At 37.9% G+C, this 14,221-nt stretch overlaps 1 protein-coding gene across 2 annotated transcripts in view; it reads right to left on the reverse strand.

Moving 5' to 3' along the window:
- The window catches only part of mettl14 (methyltransferase 14, N6-adenosine-methyltransferase subunit), an 81,244-nt gene that overhangs the window by 18,528 nt on the left and 48,495 nt on the right, over nt 1–14,221 (reverse strand). For both annotated transcript variants that reach the window (XM_059988771.1, XM_059988770.1), the window contains 5 exons: nt 13,046–13,123; nt 9,061–9,148; nt 7,556–7,646; nt 7,276–7,417; nt 682–774 (listed from right to left, as the gene is read on the reverse strand). In XM_059988771.1, coding sequence (XP_059844754.1) covers nt 682–774; nt 7,276–7,417; nt 7,556–7,646; nt 9,061–9,148; nt 13,046–13,123 — 492 coding nt within the window. The remainder of the gene's footprint in view (nt 1–681; nt 775–7,275; nt 7,418–7,555; nt 7,647–9,060; nt 9,149–13,045; nt 13,124–14,221) is intronic.

Here is a 14,221-nt window from a genome sequence, read left to right on the forward strand (position 1 = left end):
GCTATAATTCAAGTGATGAGATTTGTATAAGAATTTATATTAACTCAAAAGAAGCAGTAACAGATTTATTAAAGACGTTGAAATATCTTAACTACAATATTGTTTTAGTGCAATTACAGTTTTGTGTAGTAGGCAGAAAATGTCTTTAGAGTTATCACTATGAAATAAAGGAATTTTTAAAAAATTAATTCTTATGTACTAAAATATAAATGTTTTCTTAAAAACAAGAAAACAAACAATTTGAAATAATGTAAAGTACCATTTTAAAAAGGTGGGATTGCATACTGAAATAATCTAATGATAACCTCCATTATAAACACTTAATTGCCAAGTAAGTCATTTTAACAAACCATTTTAGGTAATGGATCATCAAGGAAAATGAATCCACTAATAAAAATGCAGTTAAGAAATATTCCTTTTTGTGAAAGGCACTATAAACGAGATCAGCTTCCAATATACCTCTGCAAGAGGAAAGCCATTAATCAAAATGACAGACACAAAACAGAAGAGCACATTACGTATTCAGTGTGAATTATGCACAAAGCTTAAGACTCAACATAGCCATGCTATTGATGGCAAACAATTGGTCAGCTGAAAACCAGACAGTACTTATCATCTGAATAGGCTACTTAGTAAAGGAAGGTCTATTCTAACTCAGACTGCTCCTGCTGGACAACTTACCACTCTTCCAAGGTCGAGACCATCCCCAGAGCCACACCATAAAAAGACAAAAGATCTTAGAGCTGCAATTTCTTCAATTTCCAGTTTCATGATCTACAACAAAAAAAGTTTGCTGAGAAAGCAGTTTCTCTACAGCTTAAAAACAGTTTCTTAGATACCACAAAAAGCAACTGATTTCAGCAGAGGAAAGATTCTTTTGCAAAGTGACAAACAAATATACAAATGTAAGTAAAATCTGATTATTAAAAAAGTCCTCAGAGTAAGCTGGGGGGACTTGTTAGAGGTATTTAAAATTATGAGGGGGATAGATAGAGTTGACATGGATAGGCTTTTTCCATTGAGAGTAGAGGAGATTCAAACAAGAGGACATGAGTTGAGAGTTATGGAGCAAAAGTTTAGCGGTAACACGAAGGGGAACTTCTTTACTCAGAGAGTGGTAGCTGTGTGGAACGAGCTTCCAGTAGAAGTGGTAAAGGCAGGTTCGATTTTGTCATTTAAAAAAAAATTGGATAGGTATATGGACAGAATGGAGGGTTATGGGCTGAGTGCAGGTAGGTGGGACTAGGTGAGAGTAAGTGTTCGGCACGGACTAGAAGGGTCGAGATGGCCTGTTTCTGTGCTGTAATGGTTATAAAACTATCAGAAAGTTGAAGAGATCAGAATGGGAACAGGATGAATAATTAAATATGGTTATGCAGAAGTTCAAAATCAAGTTTATGTATTGATCAGAGGTATTATGCCCAAATCCGATTCCTATTGTACTCTATTGAATTGAAATTACATTGTATTTCTGTATTTTCCTGCAAATCCTGCAAGAAAATGAATTTCAAGGTAGTAGATTGTGACATATAACACAAGAGATTCTGGAAATTCAGAATAACCCACACAAAACAATGAAGGAACTCAGCAGATCAGGCAGCAGCTATGGAAGGAATAGAGTCGAGCATTTAGGCCAAGACTCTTCATCAGAACAGGGAAGGAAGGCAAATAAGCCAGAATAAAAAGGTAGGGCGAAAGGAAGGGGTACAAGCTAGAAGGTGATAGGTGAAGGGCAAGGTAGGTAGGTGAGGGGAGGAGAAATGAAGTGACAAGCTGGCAGTTATGGAAAAAGTAAAGGGTTGAAGGAGGAGGAATCTGATAGGAGAGTGGAAGGAGGAGGAGACCTAGAGGGACGTGAGGAAAAGAGAAGAGGTAAGAACAGAACAAGAATGGGAAAGGAAGAGAGAAGTGGTTGAGGAAGAAATTAGCAAAAGTTTGAGAAATTATGCTGTCAGGTTGGAGGATACTAAATAGCACGGGGCGGGTGAATAGGTAGGTATCACACCTGCTTGCAGGGATAAGTGCCAGGAGGGACATTCATAGAGATTGATTCTTCTTTTAACTGCAGAATAGGTGGGGGGGTGGGGGGGGGGAGAAAAGGGGAGGTAAAGATCTGCTGAATGATCTGCTGATCTGCCAAGATACTGTTGAAGATGGCAGAAGTTGTAGAAAATGATGTGTAGGATGCAGAGGCTCATGAGGTGGTAGGCAAGGACAAGACGAACTCCAGCCCTGTTAAAATAGCAAAAAGAGATGAGGGCAGATGCCCAGAAAATGGAGGGGATGCAGGTGAGGGCAGAGTCAATGGTGGAGGAAGGGAAACCTCTTCCTTTGAAGGAGTTCATCTTTGATGCTCTAGAAAAGAAAGCCTCAATTTGGGAACAGATATTACAGAGACTGAGAAAAAGGAATGACATATTTACAAGTGACAAGGTGGGAAGAGGTATAATCAAGAGTATGGCGACATATATGGCACTTACTTTGATAATAAATTTACTTTGACTTTGAACTTATAGATTCCATTGAGTATGCTAGGGATAATTCAGGAGTTATGACGTTACGGAGGAATTAAAATGGGAACCAGTCTTCAGGAAATAAAGCCAGCACACACTTCAATTTCCATCTGATACTTTGTGGCTTTAATGCTAACCATTGGATACTCTGTTCCATTAAAACTACATAGAGGAAGACAATAGATGAATATTGCACATTGTTAAAGATATATCTCTGCTACCCAATGCATAGTTCAGAACACATCTTTCAGCAGTAGATTCTTTTTCAGATCAGTTTTGTCACTTAACTTTCTGGTTAGTTGTATATTCATGGAGCCATACTTCCAACACTGTAACAGAAGTTGTATTTTGGATGTCTGGAGTTTGTACTGAAACTTTTTGCACCAGTATTGAATATTCAAAAGGGTTCTGCTAGTTGGGATGTGCTACATTGGTACAATAGGTAAACCTGTAAATTTACCTGACTATATACAAAATGTAGGTAATTACAGCAGATGAAGCTAGTTAATTTTATCCTGTAATTGTTAAAAAGAATAAATATTGTGTCAGGAGTGTGAGGTTCTCTTGGGTCCTCCCGGAGGTTTGCTATGTGAATAGATTTGTATATTTCCAAAGGACAGCTTCCATATGGCTTAGTCACTGCAGAGAGCACTGATGCAGAATGCTATATTGAATGACAGCTAGGTAAAATGATTGTAGTTCTGGAAGGCGAGAAAGCAAGTGGTGACAAAGACTACAACTGTGGTTGTAAGGAAGATGACACAGAAGGAGATCTGTGACCACTAATCTTCACTAATCTGGTACCTCTGTTGTTTGTGATAAAATGAAAAGATAGGTGATTTGATCAGCAGGTTAACAGACAAGAAATTTGTGGAGTTGTGGACAGCAAGGAAGCATATGTGATACATCAGTACAAAATTAGACAGAAAAAAGTTAGATCGAGCTTAGATCTTCAGAAAGGCAGATTGAGTTTAAATCTATATTAAGACTAGAAAGGATGTGAAAGCATTGGAAAAGGTGTAGAAGATTCTTTCTGGGATGTTGCCTCAATTATTGCATATACTAGCTCCCAGAAGGCATTGCATAAACTTGGATTGTTTTTGCTGGAATGTCAGACGCTGAGGGGCAACCAAATAGTAGTTAATAAAATAATGAGGGGATAGATATGGCAGATAGCCAGTGTATTTTCCCAGGGTGGAAATGGTCAAATACTAGACAGCATAAATGAGAGGGAGAAACTTTAAAGGGATAAGTATGAGGCATTTATTTTCCTTGTTTACAAATACACTGAGTAGCTGATACATGGAATACCCTATCAGAAGAGGTAATAGAAATAAATACAACAGCATCAATAATGTGGCACCTGGACAAACACACGGACAGGCAGAGAACAGAGGGAAGTGGATCATGTGCAGGCAGATGGGATTAGTTTAGACTGGCATCATGATCATTAACAAAAATTGCCAGCTGAAGGACTGTTCCTGCACTATACTGTTCAATGTTACAAGAGCAAAGTGATGGCTTGCAGTCTGGGTATTGCAAGAAAACAAAGTAAGGAAAGATGCATCTCTGGTGTCATGATGCTGAAGGTGTACCAGAAATGAAGAACAGAAAATATGCAACAGCAAAAGTATGAGAACCAGAAATAAATGAGTTAGAACCATAGAACATTACAGCTTCAGGTTTTCAAAGCTTACAGAGGGATTTGGACCAGCTGGAAAAATGGGCTGAAAATGGCAGATGGAGTTTAGTACAGACAACTGTGAGGTATTGCACTTTGAAAGGACAAACCAAGGTAGAACATACAAGGTAAATGGTAAGGCACTGAGAAGTGCAGTAGAACAGAGGAATCTGGGAATACAAATACAAAATTCCCTAGAAGTGGTGTCACAGGTAGATAGGTTTGTAAAGAGAGCTTTTGGTACATTGGCCTTTATAAATCAAAGTACTGAGTATAAGAGTTGGATTGTTATGGTGAGGTTGTATAAGGCATTGGTGAGGCCGAATTTGGAGTATTGTGTGCAGTTTTGGTCACCAAATTACAGGAAGGATACTAATAAGGTTGAAAGAGTGCAGAGAAGGTTTACAAGGATGTTGCCGGGACTTGAGAAACTGAGTTACAGAGGAGGGTTGAATAGGTTAGGACTTTACACAGAGAGTGGTGGGAGTATGGAATGAGCTGCCAGATTAAGTGGTGAATGCAGGCTCACTTTTATCATTTAAGAAAAACTTGGACAGGTACATGGATGAGAGGTGTACGTTGGGATATGGTTCAAGTGCAGGTCAGTGGGACTAGGCAGAAAAGTTGGTTTGGCAGAGCCAAGGGCCAAAAGGCCTGTTTCTCCTCCCTTTGACCTTCCTCATTGTCCACTACACCTCCAATGTTTGTATCATCAGCAAATTTGCTGATCCAATTTACCACATTATCATCCAGATCATTGATATAGATGACAAATAACAATGGACCTAGCACTGAACCCTGTGGCGCACCACTCGTCACAGGCCTCCACTCACAGAAGCAATCCTCCACTACCACTCTCTGGCTTCTCCCATTCAGCTAATGTCTAATCCAATTTATTACATCACCATGTATACTTAGCAACTGAATCTTCCTAACTTCCCATGCGGGACCCTGTCAAAGGCCTGACTGTAGCTCATGTAGACAACATCCACTACCTTCCCTTCATCCATTTTCCTGGTAACTTCCTTGAAAAACTCAAATAGATTGGTTCGACATGACCTACCACACACAAAGCCATGTTGACTCTCCCTAATAAGTCCCTGTCTATCCAAATACTTGTAGATCCTATCTCTTAGTACTCCTTCCAATAAGTTACCTACTACTGACGTCAAACTTACCGGCCTATAATTTCCCGGATTACTTTTAGAGCCTCTTTTAAACAACGGAACAACACAAGCTATCTTCTAATCCTCCGGCACCTCGCCCGTAGATATCGATTTTTTAAATATATCTGCCAGGGCCCCTGCAATTTCAACACTCGTCTCCTTCAAGGTCCGAGGGAATACCCTGTCAGGTCCTGGGGATTTATCTACTCTGATTTGCCTCAAGATAGCAAGCACCTTCAATCTGTATAGGTTCCATGACCTCACTACTTGTTTGCCTTATTTCCATTGACTCCATGCCAGTTGCCTTAGTAAACACAGACGCAAAAAAACCATTTAAGATCTCCCCCATTCCTTTTGGTTCCATACATAGCCGACCACTCTGATCTTCAAGAGGACCAATTGTATCCCTTACTATCCTTTTGTTCTTAATATACATGTAGAAGGTCTTTGGATTATCCTTCCCCTTGACTACCAAAGCAACCTCGTCTTCTTTTAGCCCTCCTGATTTTTCTTCAGTATTTTTTTGCACTTTTTATACTCCTCAAGCACCTTATTTACTCCTTGTTTCCTATACATGTCATACATCTCTCTCTTCTTCTTTAACAGAGTTCCAATATCCCTTGAGAACCAAGGTTCCTTATTCTTATTCATTTTTCCTGACAGGAACTTGCAAGCTCTGCACTCTCAAAATTTCTCCTTTGAAGGCCTCCCACTTACCAATCACAACCTTGCCAGAGAACCTGTCCCAATCCACACTTTTTAGATCCTTTCTCATTTCTTCAAATTTGGCCTTTTTCCAGTTTAGAACCTCAACCCGAGGACCAGATCTATCTTTATCCATGATCAAGTTGAAACTAATGGTGTTATGATCACTGGAACCAAAATGTTCCCCTACACACACTTCCATCACCTGTCTTAACGCATTTTCTAACAGGAGATCTAATATTGCATCCTCTCTAGTAGGTACCTCTACATATTGATTTAGAAAAAAATTTCCTGAATGCACATTACAAACTCCAAACTCTCTACACCTTTAACAATATGGGAGTCCCAATCAATAGATGGAAAATTAAAAGCCCCTACTATCACAACTTAAGTTGATGACTCAATAACAATTTGGAAAGGAATTCTACAATTACTGGTCTATTAATTGGCAAGATCTGGTATAACATAACCACCCAGCTGAGATTTTCCTTTCAAAGTCCATCAATTGGAAATTACCACCTGGTTAAGCAATCTTTCAGTAAGTTAAAGACAAGCAAATGCTAATATATGCTTCAGTGTAAACTCAAACTTATTTAATCAATGTTAATGCAAGCCATGGCTGTCAGCTATACAATCAACAAATGGACTATTAAATGCATTAGACCATGATGTTAGAGCTATACAGCCAAGTGGTTTTTTTTGCCAATACTGAAAAATAGACTACTTCAGATTTGACACTATTTTGAACTATGGATAAACAGTTTAACAACTGCAGAGACCCAAGAGATTCTTTAGATGCTGTAAATCTTGAGCAAGAGGCACATAAGGCCAGAAGACCTCCACAACATCAACGGAGGAAAAGAAATAACCATTGCTTCAGATGAGATGAAGATCTCGGCTGGAAACATCGACTGTTTTTAGCTCCCTCCACTAGTCAGGTCCCTGATTGACCTGCTTGAGTTCCTCCAGCTTTATGTGTGCTGAACATCAGAAACATTGCTTGTGCCCTTCAAGAAGGTTAGTTGGTAATGATACGTGGCCAACATACCAATTATATGTAGTAATAAAAAAGCCTTGGTAATGGCAAATTAATATATGGATATAAACATGCACCTATTTGTTCTTTAAAAAAATAGGAGCAAACATTTAGAAAAATAGTAAAATAACTTGCAGAATGATAAAAAAAAGCATTGTAAGAAAAACATCTCACATCATCCCATGTCCAGCATTTTTCAACGGCTGTTACTCCAGTTTCTCTGTAATATTCTTCCAAAGGTGGTTCAACCAAAATAACGTCAAATTTGCTCTTTAGTTCTCTAAGATCAAATGTCTCCAGATCAGCCTGTAAGTACCTGTTCACAGAAAATATTAAGTTAGTTAGAAGTATATCTTACAAACGTATGCTTCTTAAGACATCTCTCTTGACTACCTCATTCCAGCACCTGATACAAAATCAATCTTTGTCAAGAACTACACAAGGAATCACTTACATGGGAGGAGTATTAGTTTGTGAAATTAAGTCATCCTTGAGCCGGATAAGTTCACGGAGTTTAGGGTATTCTTCGAATCTGTCGGCAAGGCCTGCAAGGAAATTAGAATAGATTTTGATTCAGACAAGCTTTGGTGGAATGAATGATGGTTGGAACATAAATGGGCTGAAATCCAACAGAAGTTTGTTCCACCACTGAAGATGTTAATAATTGACAGTTAACTGAGCACCATTTTCTTACACTACACTTAAGATAATCAATTTATTTCTTAATTTCTAAAAATTATAGTTAAAAATAAACTACAATTTCAACAAGCCTCAAGCCATAAAAGAATGAAAAGCTGACAGGTTGAAATCTTCACCTGTACAAAACCAGCACTTATAATGTTATGAATATTGAATGTTTCAGTGAACCCCCTAGCTCCAGAGTTTCCAATCAGCCTCTAGTCTTCCCATTTTTCTTCTTTTACAAATAGTTCACCCTACTACTACTTTCTGGCACCTCCGTCCTCCCCCTCCTGGATCTACCCAAACTATTACCCACACATTTTACCGATCTGATAACCCATTCCCCCTGCACATGTGGTTCCATCTGCCCTTTGTATCTCCCTTGAAGGTTCCCATTACCAGATTATTTACTTATCAGATTTTAGCACTTATAATCTTTGCATTTCTGCTCGTCACCCTCTAGTTTCTGTTGCCATCTTCACCCTCCTCCCACACATTTTATTCCCCCTTTTCTATTAGCACCTAACACCTACCTGGCCATCTTCCATCCCCTTTTGCCCATCATCCTTCACCCCTCTTCCATCCACTATCATCTACCACAGCCCGAATCTCACCCCCTCCAACTTCTTATACCGGCTGTCTTTCCACTCCACTCTCATTCTTGACACAGTGTCAACTTGAAACATTGGCAACAACAGACACAAAATGCTGGTGGAACACAGCAGGCCAGGCAGCATCTATAAGGAGAAGACATTGGCAATATATTTTTCCACATGATGCTTGACCTGTTGGATTCTTCCTGCAGTTTTCTACCAAAGGAAACTAAACATTGATGGGCTTTCAGCGGTACATATTTCCAGTGAAGCTGAGAATCAAATGTATATCATTCATTGAGCGTATTCCAAGAGCACAACTGCAGCTCAAGTTATTACCCAAAAGCATGGAAGACAATAAGACATAGGAGCAGAATGAGGCCAGTTGGCCCACTGAGTGTTCAGCTCCATTGAATCACAGCTGATTTATTACCCTACTCAACCCCGTTCTCCTACCTTCTCCCTGTAACCACTGACACCTATACTCAATCTTCTGAAGTCCAGCAAATACACTGATGCCAATATAAAGCACAGCTTCACTGGGAATACGAGTGCCCCCGAAAGCCTAATGGTTAGCTTTGGTCTGGTGATATATCAGTCTTGCTGCACTTTTCCATCATTATTGTCATCAGAACTATTTCTGTGCATAAATCCAAAGGACACACTGGTTATTGCTTTAACTTACCTACGTCACGAATGAAGTTTTGAGGGCGATGACCAGTATCTACAAAATGCTGACAGTAGTCATTGTGTGGGTTCAAGCTTTGTGTACCCTGGTGGTATAATACACTGAATGTATTAGCCAGGTCAAACAAGATTAAGACAACATGAACAACTGTTTACTAATGCAAGGTAAAAATAAAGCTAAATTTACAAGTCCTGAAATTGTTTTTTCTTACTTTTACAAAAACACAGTCCACATTCGACATCAACATTTTTATTCTCACCTATAACCTGAAAATTTCAAAGTTGAGTATAATAAATTGCATTGCCTGAATTGCTGGATTATTTGGTGTGAAAACAAAGAACACTGCATTAATTTGAAGTTTATTGTGTGTGTATCGATATTGTTATGTCTTTGTATTATTTTAATGTTGCAGCTGCTTGCTCAAAACTCGGCCTAGTTGTATTTATTAAGTACATAACCAGAAAACTGTAGATGCTAATTATTAATCTTTTTCTGCCTTTGAAATTATTTTATTAAACCTTTAGCATTTTCTCGAAGCTGCTTAAAATGAAAATTTGTAACTAGATTGCCATAAATTTTCTGTAGATAAAATGTATCTAATGTAAATAATCAAATTTATCAATTAGATCATAAACTGATTTAAGAGAAGCAATATAACAAGTGATCAGATTAACAAACATTAAAATTTTCAGTCTGCATATTTGGGACACAAATTGCCCAAAAGAAATCATGACACAAGGTCAATTTTGCTATCCTTACTGCCCCCAACCCCAAGCATTCATAAGTTGTTCCATTTAAAACTGACATTATGGCTCTGTTCAATCTTACACCAGAAGCATTTGCTAATAGTTGTTAACCTCTGGAACAATGTAAACAAAACAAACTTGAACGGACTTGAACAGAGATCCATGGTGTACATTACAATACTTTAACACTTACAACTGTTCTTGCAGGACACAACTTCCAAATGTAATTCAGTACAACCTCTCCTGCGGCCAATACTGCTGTACTTATCAGGATGAAAAAGATAGATCAATCATTTCCTCGACACTGGCAATAACTCAAAATCCGCAGTTTTTCCTATTGGTAAAAGGAGTAGCTACATTCAAAAACTCCAGAATGGAGGAGCAACAATCATTTTCCATTAATGCCAATGATGCACCATCAATAACTCTCTGAGACATGAGGTGAGATATAGGCTTTTATTGGCTGGAAGAAAGAACAAACAGCAACTGACCACCACACTGCATCCTGGAGACTGAGGCCGGGGCGGTGTCTCCAATTACCTTTATACCGGAGTCCGTGGGAGCCACAGGAGCAGTCAGTGGGGGGGGCGTGTCCAGACAGGTATATGTAGTTCACCACAGCCACCCATAAGAATTTCAGTACTGTTAAATATTCTAAACTTTTTCATAGAAATATTTCATTAACATAGTTGGAAAATGATAAATAATTATGTTTATAGAACAAGAATTTCCCAAGCATATTTTCATAGATTTAAACTATTCTTGTATGCATTAAACATGGCCTTTCACTTCTAACCCAAAACCATATGACAGAAGTCTGAGTTACAGGATAAGGTCATTTGCTACTTCTTTAAATATCACCCCCAACAATCTAGTGTCCATAACCCTCTGGAGCAGAGAACTCAGATTCATCACCATAGCAAGAAATTCCTATACACCTTAAGTTTAAACTATTGTCTTATAACTATGTCCTCTGTTCAGGGTTTGCCCACCAGTGAAACATTGTCATCCACCCTGTTACGTCTTCTAATGGTTTTATAAATGTGTCAGTCCTTTGACATTATTCTTCTAAACTCTAATGAATATGAATTTAATTTCCTCTACAGTTTGAACAGCCAGGAATTAGCCTACTGAATCCCTTTTAATTATCGTGAATGCCATTTTTAATTGCCTCTGTTGCCATTATGGTATATCTGTCCATAAATAAAGTGTTCAAAGTTGTGCACTGTACACCAGCTGACTAGTATCTTGTACATTAATTGTAACAGTACTTCCCTATTCCTAAACTTCTTGCAATAACAACCAGCCTATTTGCCTTCCTAACCACTGGCTGCACCTGCCGTTGTTCATGCACAAGGACACCTAGATCCTTCTATACTTCTGCTCATCTGCAATATTTCTCCATAAAAGTAATAATTTAGATTTCTCTTATTGAAGTACATAACCTCAACTACCCTATTCTGAATTTTTTTTGAACTTTTCACTCACTCATCTGTACCTAGCTACAGAATCCTAATATCATCATCAAAACATGCCCTTCTCGCATCTATTAACTATCAAAAGGTTGTAATGACATGAGCATCCAGACTGACACATTGATGAAATACTGAGGGAAGGCTATACTACTGGGCTGAGTATGCCAGATTGGCTATTAAATGCAGATGCAAACCGGTTTTGCAGAGGATAAACTATCTGCAGCATTTCAGACACTACAAAACAACAGAACCTAGTTAACAGAGTTACATGAAAGGGCACATTGTGCACAAGTTAGCTTCTGTGTTTTCTATATTTTGTTAATAACTGCACTTTAAAAAATATTTCACCTGTTTAAAAAAATTGGGACAAGGAAGGACAACGTAAATGGCAAGTGCCACTTTTCAAAAGAAAACATTCAAACTTTTGGTCAACTCTCAAGGTTATCACTTGGCTAAGTGTAATTTTTGTTTCAGTACATTCCTATGGTGCATCGAGGGATGCTTTCCTTGAAGGTACCATATAAATTCAAGTTATCAATGCCTGATAAATACTGATGCTTATTAACTAAAATATAGCCATCTTTATATTGAGGGAGTCAGGCTGGAAAGGGTGAGCAGCTTCAAGTTCCTAGGCTTCAACATCATAGAGGATCTATCCTGGGCCCCAACATATTGATGCAATCATGAAGTTAGTAGCTCTACTTTATTAGGAATTTGAAATTTGGTACGTCATCAGATTTTTACAGTTGTACCGTGAGAACATTTTGACTGGTTGCATGGTATGAAGGTGTCAAAGCACAGGATTGTAAAAGACTGCAGAAGGTCAAAGATTCTGCCAGATGCATCATGGGCACAAGCCACTCCACCATTGAAGACATTGGCAAATAGTGGTGCCTCAAGAAGGTGACATCCATAATTAAAGACCCTCACTACCTGGGACATACCCTCTTCTCATTACTAACATCAGGGAGGAGGTACAAGAGCATGAAGACCCATACTCAATGTGTTAGGAACAGCTTCTTTCCCCCTCTGCTATCACATTTCTGAACAGTTCATGAACACTAACTCACTATTCTTGTTTTGCACAATTTATTTTTTTATTGTAACTTATAGTAATTTTATATACTTTGCACTGTATGCTGCAACAAACCACTAATTTCAGAACATATATCAGTGATGGTAAACCTGATTCTGACACAACACACTATTGAATGCTGCTTCCAACCACTGATGAAATAAACCTGCTGTTACTTGAATGAAAATTACCATTACAGCAATGCTTTTTACTATTTTTTCCAAGTTTACAATAAGCACTTTACACCATGTTTTTGAATTTAGTATGTTTATTGTGATCAGATTACCCTATGTGCCTCATGTAATGATAATGTACAATACATGAAATGGTAATGCTTTATCATTATCATTTCTTATAAATCTTTGTGAGGAGACAGTAAATATTGGTTTGCTTGCATGATCAATATTTTGGTATTTCATATCAAACATCAATTTTACTTCACATAAAGATTGTGAATTTTGGAATCTGGAGAAAAACTGGGAGGAATTCAGTGGGTCAGTCAGCATGTGTTAAGGTGGAAATTCTCAGTTCGGTCAATATTACTATTACAAATGCAATCTAAGCAAAATTTTAAAAAAAGGTCCTGATACTTAATTTGAAGTATATCCTATTATTTAGATCAGTTGAACCCTACTACATTTTTGTCACATAAATATTTAAAGGTCATGAGATGAAAATATATTTACCTTTAAAAATGTGCTAGAATCTTTGTAAATTTCCTCATTGTATTGCACTTCTGTTTCCTCCTCTTCTACAACTTCATCCTGCCAAAAGAGTGAACATTAAATGTCTAAATAGATCCATGATTCCAGGGTAGCTTCCTCTCAGGACAGAATGAATTCAATTTTGCATATACATAAACCATTACAGAATAGCATATTTGTACAGGCTGGGTAGTATGTATTCAACATGTTTCTTTCAATCTAAACTAAATCATTAATATTCTTTGTCAACTTAACATGTCAAGGCCCCTACAAACATGTTTTCTTGTGGAGGAATGATCTGTTCACCTCATGGAATTAACTTCATAGGCTAGGCACAGAGAGCAAACATAATGTAACTTACCACGGATGATTTATTGCAGATAAGTACACTTAAAAATATGCGAACTTTTTTTTTTAAAGTTCTTTTAATTTTTATGCATACACATTACTGGCATTCAATATTATTTTAACAGCTTAAATCACAAACAAAGCCCTCTACAAAAAGGTGATCAACATAATACCAAAATGTACATCACAGAATAGTAGCAATGCATCTTAGGACAGAAAAAAGGAGTAAGGACAAGTTGATAAAGTTTCCTATCCTTTAATTTGGCACCATACTCCCAATGTGACCTGTTTGTGGCCCCCTACATTATTACAGTGGAACTGAACACAAACCAATGGAAGAGTACCTCCTCTTTGGGCAGGTTGCAGCCTTCTAGACTAACTTTGCTGCAAGTCATCCATCTGTGATATTGGCTCGGTTTTCTCTGAGCATACCCGAACATGCTGGGCATGTCTCACAGCCTGTAATTTGCAGCATTTTGCACTTTGGCTATATCTTCATACTCTTGTAGCTGACTCATTTAATCTATTTGATCAGAGGACTTCTATAACATATCACCACAGATCTCTCTGCCTCATCCAATCAAAGATAACCTCTTTAACCTATCAATTTCTGCCCCATTTATCACAATCTAAAACTAACTTGTTTTCCCCCTTTAATAATTCTGACATTGGAACTTCAATTTAATACATTAACTATTTATCTTTCCACAAATGCTTTCTGACCTGCTATTTCAAACAGTTTCTCTTCCTATTCAATTTTCAACATATGCAGGTTTTATTTATTTTCAAATCAAATAATTATTTGAGGTG

Source organism: Hypanus sabinus, chromosome 14, assembly GCF_030144855.1.
Source record: "Hypanus sabinus isolate sHypSab1 chromosome 14, sHypSab1.hap1, whole genome shotgun sequence".
Classification (NCBI taxonomy): domain Eukaryota; kingdom Metazoa; phylum Chordata; class Chondrichthyes; order Myliobatiformes; family Dasyatidae; genus Hypanus; species Hypanus sabinus.